This window comes from Salvelinus fontinalis, chromosome 27, assembly GCF_029448725.1.
Source record: "Salvelinus fontinalis isolate EN_2023a chromosome 27, ASM2944872v1, whole genome shotgun sequence".
Taxonomy (NCBI): domain Eukaryota; kingdom Metazoa; phylum Chordata; class Actinopteri; order Salmoniformes; family Salmonidae; genus Salvelinus; species Salvelinus fontinalis.
The window spans coordinates 41097065-41121790 of NC_074691.1; the positions used below are offsets into that span (position 1 = coordinate 41097065).

At 45.8% G+C, this 24726-nt stretch overlaps 1 protein-coding gene across 2 annotated transcripts in view; it reads right to left on the bottom strand.

The window, feature by feature from the left end:
* The window catches only part of si:dkey-71h2.2 (low density lipoprotein receptor adapter protein 1), a 156439-nt gene that overhangs the window by 65310 nt on the left and 66403 nt on the right, over positions 1-24726 (bottom strand). For both annotated transcript variants that reach the window (XM_055885779.1, XM_055885778.1), the window contains exon 2: positions 6776-6918. In XM_055885779.1, coding sequence (XP_055741754.1) covers positions 6776-6918 — 143 coding nt within the window. The remainder of the gene's footprint in view (positions 1-6775; positions 6919-24726) is intronic.

Below are 24726 nucleotides of genomic sequence, written 5' to 3' on the forward strand. Positions count from 1 at the left end.
CTGTAGACAACAGTATCATGGAGCTAACAGGCCTCCTCCCTGGAGACAATAACAGTATCATGGAGCTAACAGGCCTCCTCCCTGGAGACACTAACAGTATCATGGAGCTAACAGGCCTCCTCCCTGGAGACACCAACAGTATCATGGAGCTAACAGGCCTCCTCCCTGGAGACACTAACAGTATCATGGAGCTAACAGGCCTCCTCCCTGTAGACAACAGTATCATGGAGCTAACAGGCCTCCTCCCTGGAGACACTAACAGTATCATGGAGCTAACAGGCCTCCTCCCTGGAGACACTAACAGTATCATGGAGCTAACAGGCCTCCTCCCTGGAGACACTAACAGTATCATGGAGCTAACAGGCCTCCTCCCTGTAGACACTAACAGTATCATGGAGCTAACAGGCCTCCTCCCTGGAGACACTAACAGTATCATGGAGCTAACAGGCCTCCTCCCTGGAGACAACAGTATCATGGAGCTAACAGGCCTCCTCCCTGGAGACACTAACAGTATCATGGAGCTAACAGGCCTCCTCCCTGGAGACAATAACAGTATCATGGAGCTAACAGGCCTCCTCCCTGGAGACAATAACAGTATCATGGAGCTAACAGGCCTCCTCCCTGGAGACACTAACAGTATCATCGAGCTAACAGGCCTCCTCCCTGTAGACAACAGTATCATGGAGCTAACAGGCCTCCTCCCTGGAGACACTAACAGTATCATGGAGCTAACAGGCCTCCTTCCTGGAGACACTAACAGTATCATGGAGCTAACAGGCCTCCTCCCTGGAGACACTAACAGTATCATGGAGCTAACAGGCCTCCTCCCTGTAGACACTAACAGTATCATGGAGCTAACAGGCCTCCTCCCTGAAGACACTAACAGTATCATGGAGCTAACAGGCCTCCTCCCTGGAGACAACAGTATCATGGAGCTAACAGGCCTCCTCCCTGGAGACACTAACAGTATCATGGAGCTAACAGGCCTCCTCCCTGGAGACAATAACAGTATCATGGAGCTAACAGGCCTCCTCCCTGGAGACACTAACAGTATCATCGAGCTAACAGGCCTCCTCCCTGTAGACAACAGTATCATGGAGCTAACAGGCCTCCTCCCTGGAGACAATAACAGTATCATGGAGCTAACAGGCCTCCTCCCTGGAGACACTAACAGTATCATGGAGCTAACAGGCCTCCTCCCTGGAGACACTAACAGTATCATAGAGCTAACAGGCCTCCTCCCTGTAGACAACAGTATCATGGAGCTAACAGGCCTCCTCCCTGGAGACACTAACAGTATCATGGAGCTAACAGGCCTCCTCCCTGGAGACAACAGTATCATGGAGCTAACAGGCCTCCTCCTTGGAGATAACAGTATCATGGAGCTAACAGGCCTCCTCCCTGGAGACAACAGTATCATGGAGCTAACAGGCCTCCTCCCTGGAGACACTAACAGTATCATGGAGCTAACAGGCCTCCTCCTTGGAGACAATAACAGTATCATGGAGCTAACAGGCCTCCTCCCTGGAGACAACAGTATCATGGAGCTAACAGGCCTCCTCCCTGGAGACAATAACAGTATCATGGATCTAACAGGCCTCCTCCCTGGAGACAACAGTATCATGGAGCTAACAGGCCTCCTCCCTGTAGACACTAACAGTATCATGGAGCTAACAGGCCTCCTCCCTGGAGACACTAACAGTATCATGGAGCTAACAGGCCTCCTCCCTGGAGACAAAAGTATCATGGAGCTAACAGGCCTCCTCATTGGAGACACTAACAGTATCATGGAGCTAACAGGCCTCCTCCCTGGAGACAACAGTATCATAGAGCTAACAGGCCTCCTCCCTGGAGACAATAACAGTATCATGGAGCTAACAGGCCTCCTCCTTGGAGTCAGTAAGAGTATCATGGAGCTAACAGGCCTCCTCCTTGGAGACAATAGTATCATGGAGCTAACAGGCCTCCTCCCTGGAGACAACAGTATCATGGAGCTAACAGGCCTCCTCCCTGTAGACAACAGTATCATGGAGCTAACAGGCCTCCTCCCTGTAGACAACAGTATCATGGAGCTAACAGGCCTCCTCCCTGGAGACAACAGTATCATGGAGCTAACAGGCCTCCTCCCTGAAGACAACAGTATCATGGAGCTAACAGGCCTCCTCCCTGTAGACAATAACAGTATCATGGAGCTAACAGGCCTCCTCCCTGTAGACAATAACAGTAGCATGGAGCTAACAGGCCTCCTCCCTGTAGACACTAACAGTATCATGGAGCTAACAGGCCTCCTCCCTGTAGACAATAACAGTAGCATGGAGCTAACAGGCCTCCTCCCTGTAGACACTAACAGTATCATGGAGCTAACAGGCCTCCTCCCTGTAGACAATAACAGTATCATGGAGCTAACAGGCCTCCTCCCTGTAGACACTAACAGTATCATGGAGCTAACAGGCCTCCTCCCTGTAGACACTAACAGTATCATGGAGCTAACAGGCCTCCTCCCTGTAGACACTAACAGTATCATGGAGCTAACAGGCCTCCTCCCTGGAGACACTAACAGTATCATGGAGCTAACAGGCCTCCTCCCTGTAGACACTAACAGTATCATGGAGCTAACAGGCCTCCTCCCTGTAGACAATAACAGTATCATGGAGCTAACAGGCCTCCTCCCTGGAGACACTAACAGTATCATGGAGCTAACAGGCCTCCTCCCTGTAGACACTAACAGTATCATGGAGCTAACAGGCCTCCTCCCTGTAGACACTAACAGTATCATGGAGCTAACAGGCCTCCTCCCTGTAGACAATAACAGTATCATGGAGCTAACAGGCCTCCTCCCTGGAGACACTAACAGTATCATGGAGCTAACAGGCCTCCTCCCTGTAGACACTAACAGTATCATGGAGCTAACAGGCCTCCTCCCTGGAGACAATAACAATATCATGGAGCTAACAGGCCTCCTCCCTGTAGACACTAACAGTATCATGGAGCTAACAGGCCTCCTCCCTGGAGACACTAACAGTATCATGGAGCTAACAGGCCTCCTCCCTGGAGACAACAGTATCATGGAGCTAAAAGGCCTCCTCCCTGGAGACACTAACAGTATCATGGAGCTAACAGGCCTCCTCCCTGGAGACACTAACAGTATCATGGAGCTAACAGGCCTCCTCCCTGGAGACAATAACAGTATCATGGAGCTAACAGGCCTCCTCCTTGGAGTCAGTAACAGTATCATGGAGCTAACAGGCCTCCTCCTTGGAGACAATAGTATCATGGAGCTAACAGGCCTCCTCCCTGGAGACAACAGTATCATGGAGCTAACAGGCCTCCTCCCTGTAGACAACAGTATCATGGAGCTAACAGGCCTCCTCCCTGGAGACAACAGTATCATGGAGCTAACAGGCCTCCTCCCTGAAGACAACAGTATCATGGAGCTAACAGGCCTCCTCCCTGTAGACAATAACAGTATCATGGAGCTAACAGGCCTCCTCCCTGTAGACAATAACAGTAGCATGGAGCTAACAGGCCTCCTCCCTGTAGACACTAACAGTATCATGGAGCTAACAGGCCTCCTCCCTGTAGACAATAACAGTAGCATGGAGCTAACAGGCCTCCTCCCTGTAGACACTAACAGTATCATGGAGCTAACAGGCCTCCTCCCTGTAGACAATAACAGTATCATGGAGCTAACAGGCCTCCTCCCTGTAGACACTAACAGTATCATGGAGCTAACAGGCCTCCTCCCTGTAGACACTAACAGTATCATGGAGCTAACAGGCCTCCTCCCTGTAGACACTAACAGTATCATGGAGCTAACAGGCCTCCTCCCTGGAGACACTAACAGTATCATGGAGCTAACAGGCCTCCTCCCTGTAGACACTAACAGTATCATGGAGCTAACAGGCCTCCTCCCTGTAGACAATAACAGTATCATGGAGCTAACAGGCCTCCTCCCTGGAGACACTAACAGTATCATGGAGCTAACAGGCCTCCTCCCTGTAGACACTAACAGTATCATGGAGCTAACAGGCCTCCTCCCTGTAGACAATAACAGTATCATGGAGCTAACAGGCCTCCTCCCTGGAGACACTAACAGTATCATGGAGCTAACAGGCCTCCTCCCTGTAGACACTAACAGTATCATGGAGCTAACAGGCCTCCTCCCTGTAGACACTAACAGTATCATGGAGCTAACAGGCCTCCTCCCTGGAGACACTAACAGTATCATGGAGCTAACAGGCCTCCTCCCTGGAGACAACAGTATCATGGAGCTAAAAGGCCTCCTCCCTGGAGACACTAACAGTATCATGGAGCTAACAGGCCTCCTCCCTGTAGACACTAACAGTATCATGGAGCTAACAGGCCTCCTCCCTGGAGACACTAACAGTATCATGGAGCTAACAGGCCTCCTCCCTGGAGACACTAACAGTATCATGGAGCTAACAGGCCTCCTCCCTGTAGACAATAACAGTATCATGGAGCTAACAGGCCTCCTCCCTGGAGACAATAACAATATCATGGAGCTCACAGGCCTCCTCCTTGGAGACAATAACACTATCATGGAGCTAACAGGCCTCCTCCCTAGAGACAACAGTATCATGGAGCTAACAGGCCTCCTCCCTGGAGACAATAACAGTATCATGGAGCTAACAGGCCTCCTCCCTGGAGACAACAGTATCATGGAGCTAACAGGCCTCCTCCCTGTAGACACTAACAGTATCATGGAGCTAACAGGCCTCCTCCCTGGAGACACTAACAGTATCATGGAGCTAACAGGCCTCCTCATTGGAGACACTAACAGTATCATGGAGCTAACAGGCCTCCTCCCTGGAGACAACAGTATCATAGAGCTAACAGGCCTCCTCCCTGGAGACAATAACAGTATCATGGAGCTAACAGGCCTCCTCCCTGGAGACACTAACAGTATCATGGAGCTAACAGGCCTCCTCCCTGGAGACAATAACAGTATCATGGAGCTAACAGGCCCCCTCCCTGGAGACACTAACAGTATCATGGAGCTAACAGGCCTCCTCCCTGGAGACAACAGTATCATGGAGCTAACAGGCCTCCTCCTTGGAGACAATAGTATCATGGAGCTAACAGGCCTCCTCCCTGGAGACAACAGTATCATGGAGCTAACAGGCCTCCTCCCTGTAGACAACAGTATCATGGAGCTAACAGGCCTCCTCCCTGGAGACAACAGTATCATGGAGCTAACAGGCCTCCTCCCTGGAGACAACAGTATCATGGAGCTAACAGGCCTCCTCCCTGTAGACAATAACAGTATCATGGAGCTAACAGGCCTCCTCCCTGGAGACACTAACAGTATCATGGAGCTAACAGGCCTCCTCCCTGAAGACAACAGTATCATGGAGCTAACAGGCCTCCTCCCTGTAGACAATAACAGTATCATGGAGCTAACAGGCCTCCTCCCTGTAGACAATAACAGTATCATGGAGCTAACAGGCCTCCTCCCTGGAGACAATAACAGTATCATGGAGCTAACAGGCCTCCTCCCTGGAGACAACAGTATCATGGAGCTAACAGGCCTCCTCCCTGGAGACACTAACAGTATCATGGAGCTAACAGGCCTCCTCCCTGGAGACAACAGTATCATGGAGCTAGCAGTATTTTAACAAAGCATATGTAAAATCAGAGATGGAGACAATAGTGTTATAACGAGAAGTGAGGATGTTGTTTTAAAACTGTGGGTGTTTCTTTACTGTCATTATTAAAGTATTCTTCGTTTTTTTTCTTCTGCCAGGTTTAGATGTAACCTCAGCTGATGGAAAATGACTGGCAAACAATTATCATAATAACACTATTCAGGATGCTTGGTTTCCAAGGGAACTGGGAGACAATTGACTTCTGGTGTTGTTTCTCCTTCTACAGTAAATCAATTGAATTTTACTCCAGCCGGCCGGCTGGGGGTCTGATCGAGTTGTGTGTGTGTATTGATGAGTGGTGAATATATATATATATATATAGATATATATAGATATATATATATATATATATATATATATATATATATATATATATGAGAGAGAGAGAGCGCGAGAGAGAGAGAGAGAGAGAGAAAGAAAAAGAATTGGGGGTAATTTAAATGCTTTCATGTGGATTTGTCCGAGTATGTGGTTATAGAAATAACAGTTTGATTACAGCTTTAGAAAACATAATTTAAAAGTAAAACAGCCTTGTGTTAAATGGATGGTTTGGTGAATTAATGTAGACAGACAGACCACCCTTAAGGTTGCAAGGCTGCTGTGTTGTGCTGTTAAGTTGGTGTATGTGTGTGTTTTGTTTGTGTGTGTGTCGTGTCGTGTCGTCATGTTGTGACTGGAGTACATTGGGCTACTGACAGATAATCCTATGACTCACTGTGTTTCCAATATGACCAAACTGACCGTCATGCTAATATTGTAATACTGTCTGGATCAGTCAGACCAGAGCGCCAGCAGAATGCTTGGATTCAGAGTATCTCATGAGGCCATCCAATCAACACAGGATGTCATTTGATCAGCTAAAAAGGATTAGTAGACTGTGGGAATATAATAATAATCAATAAACTATGGTCTATCATACTACTCTGAATGCACAGACAGGCAGGCAGGCAGGCACAGGCAGGCAGGCACAGGCAGGCAGGCACAGGCAGGCAGGCAGGCAGGCAGACAGACAGACAGACAGACAGACAGACAGACAGACAGACAGGCAGGCAGGCAGGCAGGCAGGCAGGCAGGCAGGCAGAGACTCACCCCCACACACCCCAACTCACCGTAGAGACTATCCTGTGTATAGCGGCAGCAGCCATGTCCTCTCCTTTAGGCTGTCCCACCAGAGTCATCCCCAGGTACTTCACCTGGAACACCATCCCTTCCAATAGAGTCTCCTTGGTGTCTGTCCAGTTCTCTGGCAGCTCTGATTGGACAGAAAACACAACGGGTGTACAATTAATGGGATGTGATTGGACAAATGGTTAAAAGTTTCATTTGCGATTGGGGATGAAAATGTGAAAAGTCACATTTGTGATTGGTGGAAATAAAGTATCAAAAGTCTTGTTTGTGATTGGAGGAAACATCAAAAGTTTTGTTTGTGATTGGAGGAAACATCAAAGTCTTGTTTGTGATTGGAGGAAACATCAAAAGTCTTGTTTGTGATTGGAGGAAACATCAAAAGTTTTGTTTGTGATTGGAGGAAACATCAAAAGTCTAGTTGACGATTGAACAAAATGTCAGAAGTCATGCCCAGGGACATTCGTTTGATGAAGGTCCATGTTTGGCTGCATGTGAAAAGGATCAAAGCAAAAGATCAACCAAGGTAATTATAGCAACAATACCACGTATGTACACTGAACCAAAATATAAAACGCAACATGCAACAATTTCAAAGATTTTACAGAGTTACAGTTGACATGAGGAAATCTATTTATTTCACATGACTGGGAATACAGATATGCATCTGTTGGTTAAAAAATGCCTTAAAATAAGGTAGGGATGTGGATCTGAAAACCAGTCAGTATCTGGTGCAACATCTCCTTTGCATAGAGTTGATCAGGCTGTTGAATGTGGCCTGTGGAATGCTGTCCCACTCCTCTTCAATAGCTGTGCGAAGTTGTTGGGTTATTGGCAGGAACTGGAAAACGGTGTCGTACACTCCGATCCAGAGCATCCCAAACATGCTTAATGGGTGACATGTCTGGTGAGTAATGCAGGCCATTTGAAGAACTGGGACATTTTCAGCTTCCAGGAATTGTGTACAGATCCTTGCGACATGAGGCTCTACATTATCATGCTGAAACATGAGGTGATAGCGGCACGACAATGGGCCTCAGGATGTTGTCACTGTATCTCTGTTCATTCAAATTGACATTGATCAAATGCAATTGTGTTCATTGTCCGTAGTTTATGCCTGCCCATACCATAACCCCACCATGGGGCACTCTGTTCACAAGGTTGACATCAGCAAACCACTCGCCCACACAACAACATACACACTGTCTGCCATCTTCCAGATACAGTTGAAACCGGGATTCATCCCTAAAGAGCACACTTCTCCAGTGGCCATCGAAGGTGACCATTTTCCCACTGAAGTCGGGCTACGACGCCGAACTACAGTCAGGTCAAGACCCTGGTGAGGACGACGAGCACGCGGAGGAGTTTCACTGAGACGGTTTGTGGAGAGTGGCTGGTCTTAGACGATCCCGCAGGTGAGGAAGCTGAATGTGGAGGTTCCTGGGCTGGCGTGTTACACTTGGCCTGCGGTTGTGATGCCGGTTGGATGTACTGACAAATTCTCTAAAATGAAATTGGTCGAGAAAATAATATTAAATTCTCTGGCAACCGTTCTGGTTGCCATTCCTGAAGTCAGCATGCCAATTGCACGCTGTACCCTCAAAACTCGAGGTGTTGTTGTGACAAAACTGCACATTTTAGAGTGGCCCTTTTTTGTCCCCAGCACAAGGTGCACCTGTGTAATGATCATGCTGTTTAATCAGCTTCTTGATATGCCACAACTGTCAGGAGGGATGGATTTCTTGACAAAGGAGAAGTACTCACTAACAAGGAGAAATGCTCACTAACAGGGATGTAAACAAATTTCTGCATAAAATTTGAGAGAAAGACAAAATACGCTTTTCGTGCGTATGGAACATTTCTGGGATCTTTTATTACGGCTCATGAAACATGGGACCAACACTTTACATGTTGTTCAGTATACATAACACATACAGTATAGCAACATCTCCATATTAATGCCCATGATTGTGGAATGAGATGTTCGACGAGCAGGTGTGCACATACGTTTGGTCATGTAGTGTATGTACAGTGCATTTGGAAAGTACTTTTTCCACATTTTGTTACGTATCGTGACTTTACTTTCATTAATCTGATGACTGTTATTTAATCCACTATGTTTAATTGTTACCTGATTAAATTAATCATTTAACAATTAACTCATTAGGAATTTGGGGCACCACGGAAGAGGTTGTTTAAAGTTCGAATTAAATTCTATAAGAATTATTGCATTGATAAACAGTCATCTGATTAATCATTACCTCTTATCAAATCATCATTCTGAAACAGTCGTAACATCCTGGCTTCTGCAAAAAACCCATCCTTACTCATGATTCAGTACGACACAAATTGGTTTAATTACTTATTTACTAGTTAACTAAGGTCCCTAGCGGACTGACAAAATATGGCTTTTTACACAACGACATGGAGAAAGAGAGAGAGATAAAAGCAATTATCGTGGATGCATTTCAGAACTATTCTCATATAGTTTGCCCACAAACCACCGCCCATTTGGAATAAGAAATCATTAATGTATTTACGTGTGAGTGCCTTTGTTCGGTCAGAACTAGCCCTCCTTAGGAAGGCTGTTGGCCTTTCAGCGGCAAGCTGTATGGCTCTGATTATCCGAAAGGGGTATCCCCTTTCCTGTCTTCTACTGTTGTTCACTCTGGAAGATAGCTAGCCAGCCATGTCGACAGTTCCCATTGGTGATGAGCATAGTAGGATAGTCTCACTTAGATTCGCTTTTCTGGATATTTGACTCAAGACAGCTAATCAGCTGCCTCAGATATTGTCTGGGAGGTGAGCTTCTCACCTACACCTCATGTTGATTATTCAGGATTCGTACCACGATGGACATGAGCTGAAGCTCTCTGTCTCTCTGGTCTGAAGGAAGGTGAGTTTATTTCTTCACCTTGTGTTGAGGTTCAAAGTTACAACCATTTCAAACAGGTAGCTACCGCCTCACGTTTCCTGGTCTAATGTTAATATCTGTTGGCCTTTTATGGCCCCTGGCCGAAGGGGACAGTTCCGTCAGTATGACACGCTCGCTGACCTCAGTCGGGGCTTGGCTACTTACTTATGTACAGTTTATAGGAAATAGATTATCTTATACCTACTAAAATCACAGTACTATCTTAACAAAAAATACTTGCATTGTGTTTCATTATCATATGCACAACGTATTGGATGGAAACTTCACAGATAAAAGGGGATATACTTTCTAAGTTACAGTACTTCGTCCATACAGTTGATGACGTCACAAAATGAAAAACAATATGACATTTGTTTTCTACAGCTCCCCACTGACCATTTCCCCACATTCTTATGCTAGAAATATTGTTGCAGTATTCACGTTTGACCGTGTTTAAGAGTTTCAGCGGGAAAAAGCCTGTTAACAAAGACATTCCTTTATTCATACTGGAGGGGAATAAAGAGACCCCTTCTGCTGTAATCCCCCCCGTGGGTGAGAGAGGGCCTGGTTACTGTCAGCCATTGCCAAGCTGATCTGACCCATTCTGATCCTCACAAGACAGTCATGACATACGTTACAGCGTTTTTTTTTATATTCATCAGTCTACACACAATACCCCATAATGACAAAACTAACAGGTTTTTAAAAATGTGGGCAAATGTATTAAAAATAATAATAATCAGAAAGACTCTTTGCAAAAAAAGATATAAAAACCTGTTTTCACTTCGTCATTATGGGGTATTGTGTGTAGATTGATGAGGATTTTTGTATATTTAATCCACTTTAGAATAAGGCTGTAATGTAACAATGTGTAATAAGGGAAGGGGTCTGAATACTTTCTGAATGCACAGTATATTGTGTTCCCTACCTGTTATAGAAAAGAGAAGAAGCTTTGAACTATCTGTTCAGCCTCCAATCCGACCTACCTACAGGATATGGAATATTTGCTCTTAGTATTTGCCCAGTAGGTTTCCTCAAGGATAAAGCCCCCAACTTCTATGTCAAAGATAATAAAACAAAAACCACTATAGTAAATACTACAGTAATGTCAGCAAAAATACTACAGTAATTACTAGGGTTTGGCGGTATCCATATGCTCATAACGTCCTTCTCTCACACCGTGATTTACGGTAATACCGACTTAGTCCACGAGGAGGCGCCAAAAAAATGCACAAAATAGAATTGGGCATCTATTACCAGAATACTAACAAAATGTGCACAAGTAATAGCAAATTTCTATGGATGTTGCTAGCTAAATATGCTTTCGTAATTCTAGAATGCGAATGTTTGTAGAATGTTAGGTCAATTATCGATGAATGAAGCTACAGCAGCCAAATAATTTATTTTAATTTTATTTTTATATAGCCCTTCGTACATCAGCTAATATCTCGAAGTGCTGTACAGAAACCCAGCCTAAAACCCCAAACAGCAAGCAATGCAGGTGTAGAAGCACGGTGGCTAGGAAAAACTCCCTAGAAAGGCTAAAACCCAGGAAGAAACCTAGAGAGGAACCAGGCTATGAGGGGTGAAACACACAACACGTTGTTTTTTTAGTTAGAACACTATAATAAAGTCTGTTTGCATCTGTTTGCTTCTAATATTTCTGTGTGTGTGTTATTATTTTTCCATTTTTTACCAAGGCTTGATGTGGTTATTTCAATGAATCACTGGAGAACAAGGGTTGTCTTCCTTGGTAGGTTTTTAAATCAAAAAGTAACATCACTCCTGTAGAATTTATTGTATGTTCAGGAGATTCGATTCTCACTACAACTTCACCAGACAGCCGCTGAATCCACTGCTCTGTGAACCTCAACGTCAGATGTTGTGGTCATTTGATCTGACTGCTATCTATGGTGCTAAATATCCGATATTGCCAGTACTACATTTGAAAAGGGCCAATATTTATTGCGGAAAAGGGCTCTTCCAGTGAGACAGGTTGTGTCCCCCCGCCCTAGACAGATACTGTGGGGGAAAAGGGCTCTTCCAGTGAGACAGGTTGTGTCCCCCCGCCCTAGACAGATACTGTGGGGGAAAAGGGCTCTTCCAGTGAGACAGGTTGTGTCCCCCCGCCCTAGACAGATACTGTGGGGGAAAAGGGCTCTTCCAGTGAGACAGGTTGTGTCCCCCCGCCCTAGACAGATACTGTGGGGGAAAAGGGCTCTTCCAGTGAGACAGGTTGTGTCCCCCCGCCCTAGACAGATACTGTGGGGGAAAAGGGCTCTTCCAGTGAGACAGGTTGTGTCCCCCCGCCCTAGACAGATACTGTGGGGGAAAAGGGCTCTTCCAGTGAGACAGGTTGTGTCCCCCCGCCCTAGACAGATACTGTGGGGGAAAAGGGCTCTTCCAGTGAGACAGGTTGTGTCCCCCTGCCCTAGACACAGATACTGTGGGGGAAAAGGGCTCTTCCAGTGAGACAGGTTGTGTCCCCCTGCCCTAGACAGATACTGTGGGGGAAAAGGGCTCTTCCAGTGAGACAGGTTGTGTCCCCCCGCCCTAGACAGATACTGTGGGGGAAAAGGGCTCTTCCAGTGAGACAGGTTGTGTCCCCCCGCCCTAGACAGATACTGTAGGCTGTAGATACTGTGGAGTGGGGATGGAGTAGACAAGGGGACTGGGGGGAAGCTGGATACACAGCGGGGAGTGAATGGTGGGGAAGCTGGGTAGACAGTGGGGAGTGAATGGGGGTTGCGGGGGGAAGCTGGGTAGACAGAGAGCTTAACACATCCCTCAATGGTACCTGGACACCGGACAGAACCCTGTAACTGGATTCACCAGAGTGAATGGAGAGTGAATGGTGGGGTATCTGGGTACACAGTGGGGAGTGAATGGGGGTTGCGGGGGGAAGCTGCGTAGACAGTGGGGAGTGAATGGTGGGGAAGCTGGGTAGACAGTGGGGAGTGAATGGGGGTTGCGGGGGGAAGCTGGGTAGACAGAGAGCTTAACATATCCCTCAATGGTACCTGGACACCGGACAGAACCCTGTAACTGGATTCACCAGCTCTATAGACTGTCCACAGGACTCCTGCCAACCCCAGACAGTTACCAGCAAAGATCAGCTGAACCTATAGCACCATATGAAATCTAAATGTCACTTAGTAATGAGCCAGCTCACTACCTGGCAAACAGAGAGCAAATGAAAAACATACTACAAAAAGTGATGATCTTTCCAAACACGTTCTCTCACCTACTGAACTATGATGGAACGTGGCGGATGGAAGAGAGAAGGAAAGAGAGAGAGGAAGAGAGGAAGAGAGAGGGGGAGGAAGAGGAAAAGAGAGAGAGAGAAATCCAGAGAGATTACAGTAGAGGGTTCCAACATGCTACTGTCCTGTACCATTGGAGCGCTCCAGAGAGATTACAGTAGAGGGTTCCAACGTGCTGTTGTCCTGTATCATTGGAGCGCTCCAGAGAGATTACAGTAGAGGGTTCCAACATGCTGCTGTCCTGTACCATTGGAGCGCTCCAGAGAGATTACAGTAGAGGGTTCCAACATGCTACTGTCCTGTATCATTGGAGCGCTCCAGAGAGATTACAGTAGAGGGTTCCAACATGCTACTGTCCTGTATCATTGGAGCGCTCCAGAGAGATTACAGTAGAGGGTTCCAACATGCTGTTGTCCTGTACCATTGGAGCGCTCCAGAGAGATTACAGTAGAGGGTTCCAACATGCTGCTGTCCTGTACCATTGGAGCGCTCCAGAGAGATTACAGTAGAGGGTTCCAACATGCTACTGTCCTGTACCATTGGAGCGCTCCAGAGAGATTACAGTAGAGGGTTCCAACATGCTACTGTCCTGTACCATTGGAGCGCTCCAGAGAGATTACAGTAGAGGGTTCCAACATGCTGTTGCCCTGTACCATTGGAGCGCCCCAGAGAGATTACAGTAGAGGGTTCCAACATGCTGCTGTCCTGTACCATTGGAGCGCCCCAGAGAGATTACAGTAGAGGGTTGGAGAGATTACAGTAGAGGGTTCTAACATGCTACTGTCCTGTACCATTGGAGCGCCCCAGAGAGATTACAGTAGAGGGTTCCAACATGCTGCTGTCCTGTACCATTGGAGCGCCCCAGAGAGATTACAGTAGAGGGTTGGAGAGATTACAGTAGAGGGTTCCAACATGCTACTGTCCTGTACCATTGGAGCGCCCCAGAGAGATTACAGTAGAGGGTTCCAACGTGCTGTTGCCCTGTACCATTGGAGCGCTCCAGAGAGATTACAGTAGAGGGTTCCAACATGCTGTTGTCCTGTACCATTGGAGCGCTCCAGAGAGATTACAGTAGAGGGTTCCAACATGCTGCTGTCCTGTACCATTGGAGCGCCCCAGAGAGATTACAGTAGAGGGTTCCAACATGCTACTGTCCTGTACCATTGGAGCGCCCCAGAGAGATTACAGTAGAGGGTTCCAACATGCTACTGTCCTGTACCATTGGAGCGCTCCAGAGAGATTACAGTAGAGGGTTCTAACATGCTACTGTCCTGTATCATTGGAGCGCCCCAGAGAGATTACAGTAGAGGGTTCTAACATGCTACTGTCCTGTATCACTGGAGCGCTCCAGAGAGATTACAGTAGAGGGTTCCAACATGCTACTGTCCTGTACCATTGGAGCGCTCCAGAAAGATTACAGTAGAGGGTTCCAACATGCTACTGTCCTGTACCATTGGAGCGCCCCAGAGAGATTACAGTAGAGGGTTCCAACATGCTGCTGTCCTGTACCATTGGAGCGCTCCAGAGAGATTACAGTAGAGGGTTCCAACATGCTACTGTCCTGTACCATTGGAGCGCTCCAGAGAGATTACAGTAGAGGGTTCCAACATGCTACTGTCCTGTACCATTGGAGCGCTCCAGAGAGATTACAGTAGAGGGTTCCAACATGCTGTTGCCCTGTACCATTGGAGCGCTCCAGAGAGATTACAGTAGAGGGTTCCAACATGCTACTGTCCTGTACCATTGGAGCGCTCCAGAGAGATTACAGTAGAGGGTTCCAACATGCTGCTGTCCTGTACCATTGGAGCGCTCCAGAGAGATTACAGTAGAGGGTTCCAACATGCTGTTGCCCTGTATCATTGGAGCGCTCCAGAGAGATTACAGTAGAGGGTTGGAGAGATTACAGTAGAGGGTTCCAACATGCTGCTGTCCTGTATCATTGGAGCGCTCCAGAGAGATTACAGTAGAGGGTTCCAACATGCTGTTGCCCTGTATCATTGGAGCGCTCCAGAGAGATTACAGTAGAGGGTTGGAGAGATTACAGTAGAGGGTTCCAACATGCTGCTGTCCTGTACCATTGGAGCGCTCCAGAGAGATTACAGTAGAGGGTTCTAACATGCTACTGTCCTGTACCATTGGAGCGCTCCAGAGAGATTACAGTAGAGGGTTCCAACATGCTACTGTCCTGTACCATTGGAGCGCTCCAGAGAGATTACAGTAGAGGGTTCCAACATGCTACTGTCCTGTACCATTGGAGCGCTCCAGAGAGATTACAGTAGAGGGTTCCAACATGCTGTTGTCCTGTACCATTGGAGCGCTCCAGAGAGATTACAGTAGAGGGTTCCAACATGCTACTGTCCTGTACCATTGGAGCGCTCCAGAGAGATTACAGTAGAGGGTTCCAACGTGCTGTTGTCCTGTACCATTGGAGCGCCCCAGAGAGATTACAGTAGAGGGTTCCAACATGCTACTGTCCTGTACCATTGGAGCGCTCCAGAGAGATTACAGTAGAGGGTTCCAACGTGCTGTTGTCCTGTATCATTGGAGCGCTCCAGAGAGATTACAGTAGAGGGTTCCAACATGCTACTGTCCTGTACCATTGGAGCGCTCCAGAGAGATTACAGTAGAGGGTTCCAACATGCTACTGTCCTGTACCATTGGAGCGCTCCAGAGAGATTACAGTAGAGGGTTCCAACATGCTACTGTCCTGTACCATTGGAGCGCTCCAGAGAGATTACAGTAGAGGGTTCCAACATGCTACTGTCCTGTACCATTGGAGCGCCCCAGAGAGATTACAGTAGAGGGTTCCAACATGCTACTGTCCTGTACCATTGGAGCGCTCCAGAGAGATTACAGTAGAGGGTTCCAACATGCTGCTGTCCTGTACCATTGGAGCGCTCCAGAGAGATTACAGTAGAGGGTTCCAACATGCTACTGTCCTGTACCATTGGAGCGCTCCAGAGAGATTACAGTAGAGGGTTCCAACATGCTACTGTCCTGTACCATTGGAGCGCCCCAGAGAGATTACAGTAGAGGGTTCCAACATGCTACTGTCCTGTACCATTGGAGCGCTCCAGAGAGATTACAGTAGAGGGTTCTAACATGCTGTTGCCCTGTATCATTGGAGCGCCCCATGCAGGCTGAGCCATCTGTTACAGAGCAGCACAGACCCACACTAGATGTTTGGGAGGAGAACACAGAACGCCTCCCTCCCTCTCTCTGGGCCTTTGAAAACCTCTCCCTCCCCTTTATATACACCGCTCTCTGTCTCTGTCTCTCTCTTCTACACCTCCCCATCCTTTCCTCCATCCCTCCTCCCAGTACCTCAGCCCACACCTCTAAACCATATTACTGAATATTATATCTCAGCTAGGGGCTTTTCAAATATATTTTACCTCCCAAACAATATGAGGGAGGGACGCTTATTAAATATTTCATAACTGTTCGTCGTGTATGTGGTGTGGTGTGTGTGTGGTGTGTATGTGGTGTGTGTGTGTGGTGTCTGTGTGTGTGGTGTGTATGTTAGGGCTGGGCGATATGGCGTAAATATCATATCATGATATTTAAAAACAAATTGACGGTATTTGATGTTTTTTTTTATAAATAAAGTTCCAAAATAGCTTTATGAGTAGTGCGTGACTCTAGGGTGGCAACACATACATTTTATATATTACTGTTATTATATTTTTTACATTTTAAAATGATTCTCTTTTTTAGATCAGCTTTAATATTGTAGATATAATTAATAAAATTAAGATATACAGTCGCTTGCGAAAGTATTCACCCCCCTTTGCATTCTTCCTATTTTGTTGCCTTACAACCTGGAATTAAAATATATTTTTTGGGGGGGGTTTGTATCATTTGATTTATACAACATGTCTACCACTTTGAAGATGCAACATATTTTTTTTGTGTGAAACAAACAAGACAAAAAAAATACAGAACACTTGAGTGTGCAGAACTATTCAGCCCCCCCAAAGTCAATACTTTGTGGATCCACTTTTTCAGCAATTACAGCTGCAAGTCTCTTGGGGTATGTCTCTATAAGCTTGGCACATCTAGCCACTGGGATTTTTGCCCACTCTTCAAGGCAAAACTGCTCCAGCTCCTTCAAGTAGGATGGGTTTCGCTGGTGTACAGCCATCTTTAAGTCATACCATAGATTCTCAATTGGATTGAGGTCTGTGCTTTGACTAGGCCATTCCAAGACATTTAAATGTTTCCCCTTAAACCACTCGAGTGTTGCTTTAGCAGTATGCTTAGGGTCATTGTCCTGCTGGAAGGTGAACCTTCGTCCCCGCCTCAAATCTCTGGAACACTGAAACAGGTTTCCCTCAAGAATTTCCCTGTATTTAGCGCCATCCATCATTCCATCAATTCTGACCAGTTTCCCAGTACCTACCAATGAAAACATCCCCACAGCATGATGCTGCCACCACCATGCTTCACAGTGGGGGTGGTGTTCTCGGGGTGATGAGAGGTGTTGGGTTTGCACCAAACATAGCGTTTTCCTTGATGGCCAAGAAGCTCAATTATAGTCTCATCTGACCAGAGTACCTTCTTCCATATGTTTGGGGAGTCTCCCATATGCCTTTTGGTGAACACCAAACATGTTTGCTTATTTTTTTCTTTAAGCAATAGCTTTTTTCTGGCCACTCTTCTGTAAAGCCCAGCTCTGTGGAGTGTGCGGCTTAAAGTGGTCCTATGGACAGATACTCCAATCTCCACTGTGGAGCTTTGCAGCTCCTTCAGGGTTATCTTTTGTCTCTTTGTTGCCTCTCTGATTAATACCCTCCTTGACTGGTCCGTTTTGGTGGGCGGCCCTCTCTTGGCAGGTTTGTTGTGCCATATTCTTTCCATTGTTTATTAATGGATTTAATGGTGGTCCGTGGAATGTTCAAAGTTACGGATATTTATTTATAACCCAACTCTGATCTGTTCTTCTCCACAACTTTCCCTACCTGTTTGGAGAGTTCCTTGGTCTTCATGGTGCCGCTTGCTTGGTGGTGCCCCTTGCTTAGTGGAGTTGTAGACTCTGGGGCCTTGCAGAACAGGTGTATATATACTGAGATCATGTGACAGATCATGTGACACTTAGATTGCACACAGATGGACTTTATTTAACTAATTATGAGTTAATAGGTTGCTCAGATCTTATGTAAGGGCTTCATAGCAAAGGGGGTGAATACATATGCACACACCACTTTTCTGTTGAAATGTAAAAAAATAAAAATATAATTGAAACAAGTCATTTTTTTCATTTCACTTCACCAAATTGGACGATTTTGTGTATGTCCATTACATGAAATCCAAATAAAAATCAATTTAAATTACAGGTTGTATTGCAACAAAAGTCCATCAATGTAATTGTCTGCAAAATTTCCAATCCCCTATATAGAAAATAGTAAAATAAAGAAAAACCATTGAATGAGTAGGTGTGTCCAAACTTTTGGCTGGTACTGTACATACTAAACTTAGCAAAAAAAGAAATGTCCTCTCACTGTCAACTGCGTTTATTTTCAGCAAACTTAACATGTGTAAGTATTTGTATGAACATAAGATTCAACAACTGAGACTTAAACTGAACAAGTTCCACAGACATGTGACTAACAGAAATTGAATAATGTGTCCCTGAACAAAGGTGGGGTTGTTCTTGCCATAATATGGACTTGGTCTTTTTCCAAATAGGGCTATCTTCTGTATACCACCCCTACCTTGTCACAACAACAACTGACTGGCTCAGACGCATTCACTTCTTTGGGACTGGGGGGCAGTATTGAGTAGCTTGGATAAAAAGGTGCCCAGAGTAAACTGCCTGCTACTCAGGCCCAGAGGCTAAGATATGCATATAATTAGTAGATTTAGTAGATACATGTATTGTGTAACAAAGTCCTATGAGTGTCATCTGATGAAGATCATCAAAGGTTAGTGATTAATTTGATCTCTATTTCTGTTTTTTGTGACTCCACTCTTTGGCTGGAAAAATGGCTGTGTTTTTCTGTGAATAGTTGCTGACCTAACATAATCGTTTGGTGTGCTTTCGTCGTAAAGCCTTTTTGAAATCGGACACTGTGGCTGGATTTACAACAAGTTTATCTTTAAAATGGTGTGAAATACTTGTATGTTTGAGGAATTTTAATTATGGGATTTCTGTTGTTTAGAATTTTGCGCCCTACAATTTCACTGGCTGTTGGCGAGGTGGGACGCTACCGTCCCGAATATCCCAGAGAGGTTGAGGATCAGCGTGGCAGATGTGTTGTGGCACAGCCAGAAGAGGACTGGCCACCCCTCATAGCCTGGTTCCTCTCTAGGTTTCTTCCTAGGTTTTGGCCTTTCTAGGGAGTTTTTCCTAGCCACCGTGCTTCTACACCTGCATTGCTTGCTGTTTGGGGTTTTAGGATGGGTTTCTGTACAGCACTTTGTGACATCAGCTGATGTAACAAGGGCTTTATAAATACATTTGATTGATTGATTGTTGTTACCTACCCTTACCACCTGGGGGGCGCCCCGTCAGGAAGTCTAGGATTCAGTTGCAGAGGGAGGTGTTTAGTCCCAGGGTCCTAAGCTTAGTGATGAGCTTTGAGGGCACTATGGTGTTGAACGCTGAGCTGTAGTCAATGAATAGCATTCTTTATGTGTGTGTGTGTGTGTGTGGTGTGTGTGTGGTGTGTGTGTGGTGTGTGTGTGTCAGCAGGGAGGATTCCGAGTTTTAAGGAGGAGAGTGCCATATATTTCACAGTATTGCCAAATTTGATGTCTGTGTTAAGTGTGTCTGTGTGTGCGTGTGCGTGCGTGCGTGTGTGTGTGTGTACAACAGGGTGATCTGCTTTCATGTCATGCTGGTCACAAGAAAGAGAAAAGGTCCTGAGGCCTTTCTATGACTTTAATATGGTATATACATGTCTTCATCGGCCTCTTCCCCTGGGCTGGAACTCATCAGGCTCAGAGCACAGCACTGGCCTGGAACTCACCAGGCTCAGGGCACAGCACTGGGCTGGAACTCACCAGGCTCAGGGCACAGCACTGGGCTGGAACTCACCAGGCTCAGGGCACAGCACTGGGCTGGAACTCACCAGGCTCAGGGCACAGCACTGGGCTGGAACTCACCAGGCTCAGGGCACAGCACTGGGCTGGAACTCACCAGGCTCAGGGCACAGCACTGGGCTGGAACTCACCAGGCTCAGGGCACAGCACTGGGCTGGAACTCACCAGGCTCAGAGCACAGCACTGGGCTGGAACTCACCAGGCTCAGGGCACAGCACTGGGCTGGAACTCACCAGGCTCAGGGCACAGCACTGGGCTGGAACTCACCAGGCTCAGGGCACAGCACGGGATGGAACTCACCAGGCTCAGGGCACAGCACTGGTCTGGAACTCACCAGGCTCAGGGCACAGCACTGGGCTGGAACTCACCAGGCTCAGGGCACAGCACGGGATGGAACTCACCAGGCTCAGGGCACAGCACGGGATGGAACTCACCAGGCTCAGAGCACAGGTAACCCTGTAACCACGCTGTCAGGACCCGGTGCGAGAAACAGTCACTAATAATCGTCAGAACCCAGAAGATGAGGCAGACACAGCAGTACTAGAGATGGTGGTTTAATAAAAGAACAAAATCTTCAGGCAAAGAAACTAAATCCACAATGTCCAAAAATAAAGCCAAGAGGCACAAAATGGAAATCCTCCAAAATACAAAAGAAACTCCAAAAACTGGTAAAAAACAGCAGGGAAAAACAAACCTCAAAAGACTACTCAAATAATACACAAGAACTAAACCAGAGAACCTCTGGAAAATCCAACAAGAGAAATCTCTGTATAAAACAAGGCTTGGGCTGGGGCTGGGTGCTAACTTACAAACACTGAGCAAGGAACTGAGGAACACACAGGGATTAAATACTAACAAGGGAATGACCTACAGGTGCAAACAATAATTAGAGCAAGAAAAACAAAAGGTACAAAAAAGGTGCAATGGGGACATCTAGTGACCAAAACTCGAACAGTCTTGGCCAAAACCTGACACACGCAGGAATTAACCCTGTAACCACACAGGAATTAACCCTGTAACTATGAGGAATTAACCCTGTAACCACGCAGGAATTAACCCTGTAACCATGAGGAATTAACCCTGTAACCACGCAGGAATTAACCCTGTAACCACGAGGAATTAAACCTGTAACCACGCAGGAATTAACCTTGTAACCACGCAGGAATTAACCTTGTAACCACGCAGGAATTAACCCTGTAACCACGCAGGAATTAACCCTGTAACCACGCAGGAATTAACCCTGTAACCACGCAGGAATTAACCTTGTAACCACAAGGAATTAACCCTGTAACCATGAGGAATTAACCCTGTAACCACGCAGGAATTAACCCTGTAACCACGCAGGAATTAACCCTGTAACCACGCAGGAATTAACCCTGTAACCACGCAGGAATTAACCCTGTAACCACGCAGGAATTAACCCTGTAATCACGCAGGAATTAACCCTGTAATCACGCAGGAATTAACCCTGTAACCATGAGGAATTAACCCTGTAACCACAAGGAATTAACCTTGTAACCACGCAGGAATTAACCCTGTAACCACGAGGAATTAACCCTGTAACCACGAGGAATTAACCCTGTAACCACGCAGGAATTAACCCTGTAACCACGCAGGAATTAACCCTGTAACCACGAGGAATTAACCCTGTAACCACGCAGGAATTGTTCATGTTCATTCAATTACGGTAAATTCCGAAGTGAAACTATGGATGTTGCCTAATTACACTACCGACACTGAAGATGTCTGTGTCTTCATTAACCCTGTGTCTCCATTAACCCTGTGTCTTCATTAACCCTGTGTCTTCATTAACCCTGTGTCTTCATTAACCCTGTGTCTTCATTAACCCTGTGTCTCCATTAACCCCGTGTCTTCATTAACCCTGTGTCTTCATTAACGCTTCATTAACCCTGTGTCTTCATTAACCCTGTGTCTTCATTAACCCTGTGTCTTCATTAACGCTGTGTCTTCATTAACGCTTCATTAACCCTGTGTCTTCATTAACCCTGTGTCTTCATTAACGCTGTGTCTTCATTAACGCTTCATTAACCCTGTGTCTTCATTAACCCTGTGTCTTCATTAACGCTTCATTAACCCTGTGTCTTCATTAACGCTGTGTCTTCATTAACCTGTGTCTTCATTAACCCTGTGTCTTCATTAACCCTGTGTGTTCATTAACCCTGTGTCTTCATTAACCCTGTGTCTTCATTAACCCTGTGTCTTCATTAACCCTGTGTCTTCATTAACGCTTCATTAACCCTGTGTCTTCATTAACCGTGTGTCTTCATTAACCCTGTGTCTTCATTAACGCTTCATTAACCCTGTGTCTTCATTAACCCTGTGTCTTCATTAACCCTGTGTCTTCATTAACCCTGTGTCTTCATTAACCCTGTGTCTTCATTAACCCTGTGTCTTCATTAACCCTGTGTCTTCATTAACCCTGTGTCTTCATTAACACTTCATTAACCCTGTGTCTCCATTAACCCTGTGGCTTCATTAACCCTGTGTATTCATTAACCCTGTGTCTTCATTAACCCTGTGTCTTCAATAACCCTGTGTCTTCATTAACCCTGTGTATTCATTAACCCTGTGTCTTCATTAACCCTGTGTCTTCATTAACACTTCATTAACCCTGTGTCTTCATTAACACTTCATTAACCCTGTGTCTTCATTAACACTTCATTAACCCTGTGTCTTCATTAACCATGTGTCTTCATTAACCCTGTGTCTTCATTAACACTTCATTAACCCTGTGTCTTCATTAACCCTGTGTCTTCATTAACACTTCATTAACCCTGTGTCTTCATTAACCCTGTGTCTTCATTAACCCTGTGTCTCTAATAACCCTGTGTCTTCATTAACCCTGTGTCTTCATTAACCCTGTGTCTTCATTAACACTTCATTAACCCTGTGTCTTCATTAACCCTGTGTCTTCATTAACCCTGTGTCTTCATTAACCCTGTGTCTTCATTAACCCTGTGTCTTCATTAACCCTGTGTCTTCATTAACCCTGTGTCTTCATTAACACTGTGTCTTCATTAACCCTGTGTCTTCATTAACCCTGTGTCTTCATTAACCCTGTGTCTTCATTAACACTTCATTAACCCTGTGTCTCCATTAACCCTGTGCCTTCATTAACCCTGTGTATTCATTAACCCTGTGTCTCTAATAACCCTGTGTCTTCATTAACCCTGTGTCTTCATTAACACTTCATTAACCCTGTGTCTTCATTAACCCCGTGTCTTCATTAACCCTGTGTCTTCATTAACCCTGTGTCTTCATTAACCCTGTGTCTTCATTAACACTGTGTCTTCATTAACACTTCATTAACCCTGTGTCTTCAATAACCCTGTGTCTCCATTAACCCTGTGTCTTCAATAACCCTGTGTCTCCATTAACCCTGTGTCTCCATTAACCTTGTGTCTCCATTAACCCTGTGTCTCCATTAACCCTGTGTCTCCATTAACCCTGTGTCTTCATTAACCCTGTGTCTCCATTAACCCTGTGTCTTCATTAATGCTTCATTAACCCTGTGTCTCCATTAACCCTGTGTCTTCATTAACCCTGTGTCTCCATTAACCCTGTGTCTTCATTAATGCTTCATTAACCCTGTGTCTCCATTAACCCTGTCTTCATTAACCCTGTGGCTTCATTAACCCTGTGTCTCCATTAACACTTCATTAACCCTGTGTCTTCATTAACCCTGTGTCTTCATTAACCCTGTGTCTTCATTAACCCTGTGTCTTCATTAACCCTGTGTCTTCATTAACCCTGTGTCTCCATTAACCCTGTGTCTCCATTAACCCTGTGTCTTCATTAACACTTCATTAACCCTGTGTCTTCATTAACCCTGTGTCTTCATTAACCCTGTGGCTTCATTAACCCTGTGTCTTCATTAACCCTGTGGCTTCATTAACCCTGTGTCTTCATTAACCCTGTGTCTTCATTAACGCTGTGTCTTCATTAACCCTGTGTCTTCATTAACCCTGTGTCTTCATTAACACTTCATTAACCCTGTGTCTTCATTAACCCTGTGGCTTCATTAACCCTGTGTCTCCATTAACACTTCATTAACCCTGTGTCTTCATTAACCCTGTGTCTTCATTAACCCTGTGTCTCCATTAACCCTGTGTCTCCATTAACCCTGTGTCTCCAATAACCCTGTGTCTCCATTAACCCTGTGTCTTCATTAACCCTGTGTCTTCATTAACCCTGTGTCTCCATTAACCCTGTGTCTCCATTAACCCTGTGTCTTCATTAACACTTCATTAACCCTGTGTCTTCATTAACCCTGTGTCTTCATTAACCCTGTGGCTTCATTAACCCTGTGTCTTCATTAACCCTGTGGCTTCATTAACCCTGTGTCTTCATTAACCCTGTGTCTTCATTAACGCTGTGTCTTCATTAACCCTGTGTCTTCATTAACCCTGTGTCTTCATTAACACTTCATTAACCCTGTGTCTTCATTAACCCTGTGTCTTCATTAACCCTGTGTCTTCATTAACCCTGTGTCTCCATTAACCCCGTGTCTTCATTAACCCTGTGTCTTCATTAACGCTTCATTAACCCTGTGTCTTCATTAACCCTGTGTCTTCATTAACCCTGTGTCTTCATTAACGCTGTGTCTTCATTAACGCTTCATTAACCCTGTGTCTTCATTAACCCTGTGTCTTCATTAACGCTGTGTCTTCATTAACGCTTCATTAACCCTGTG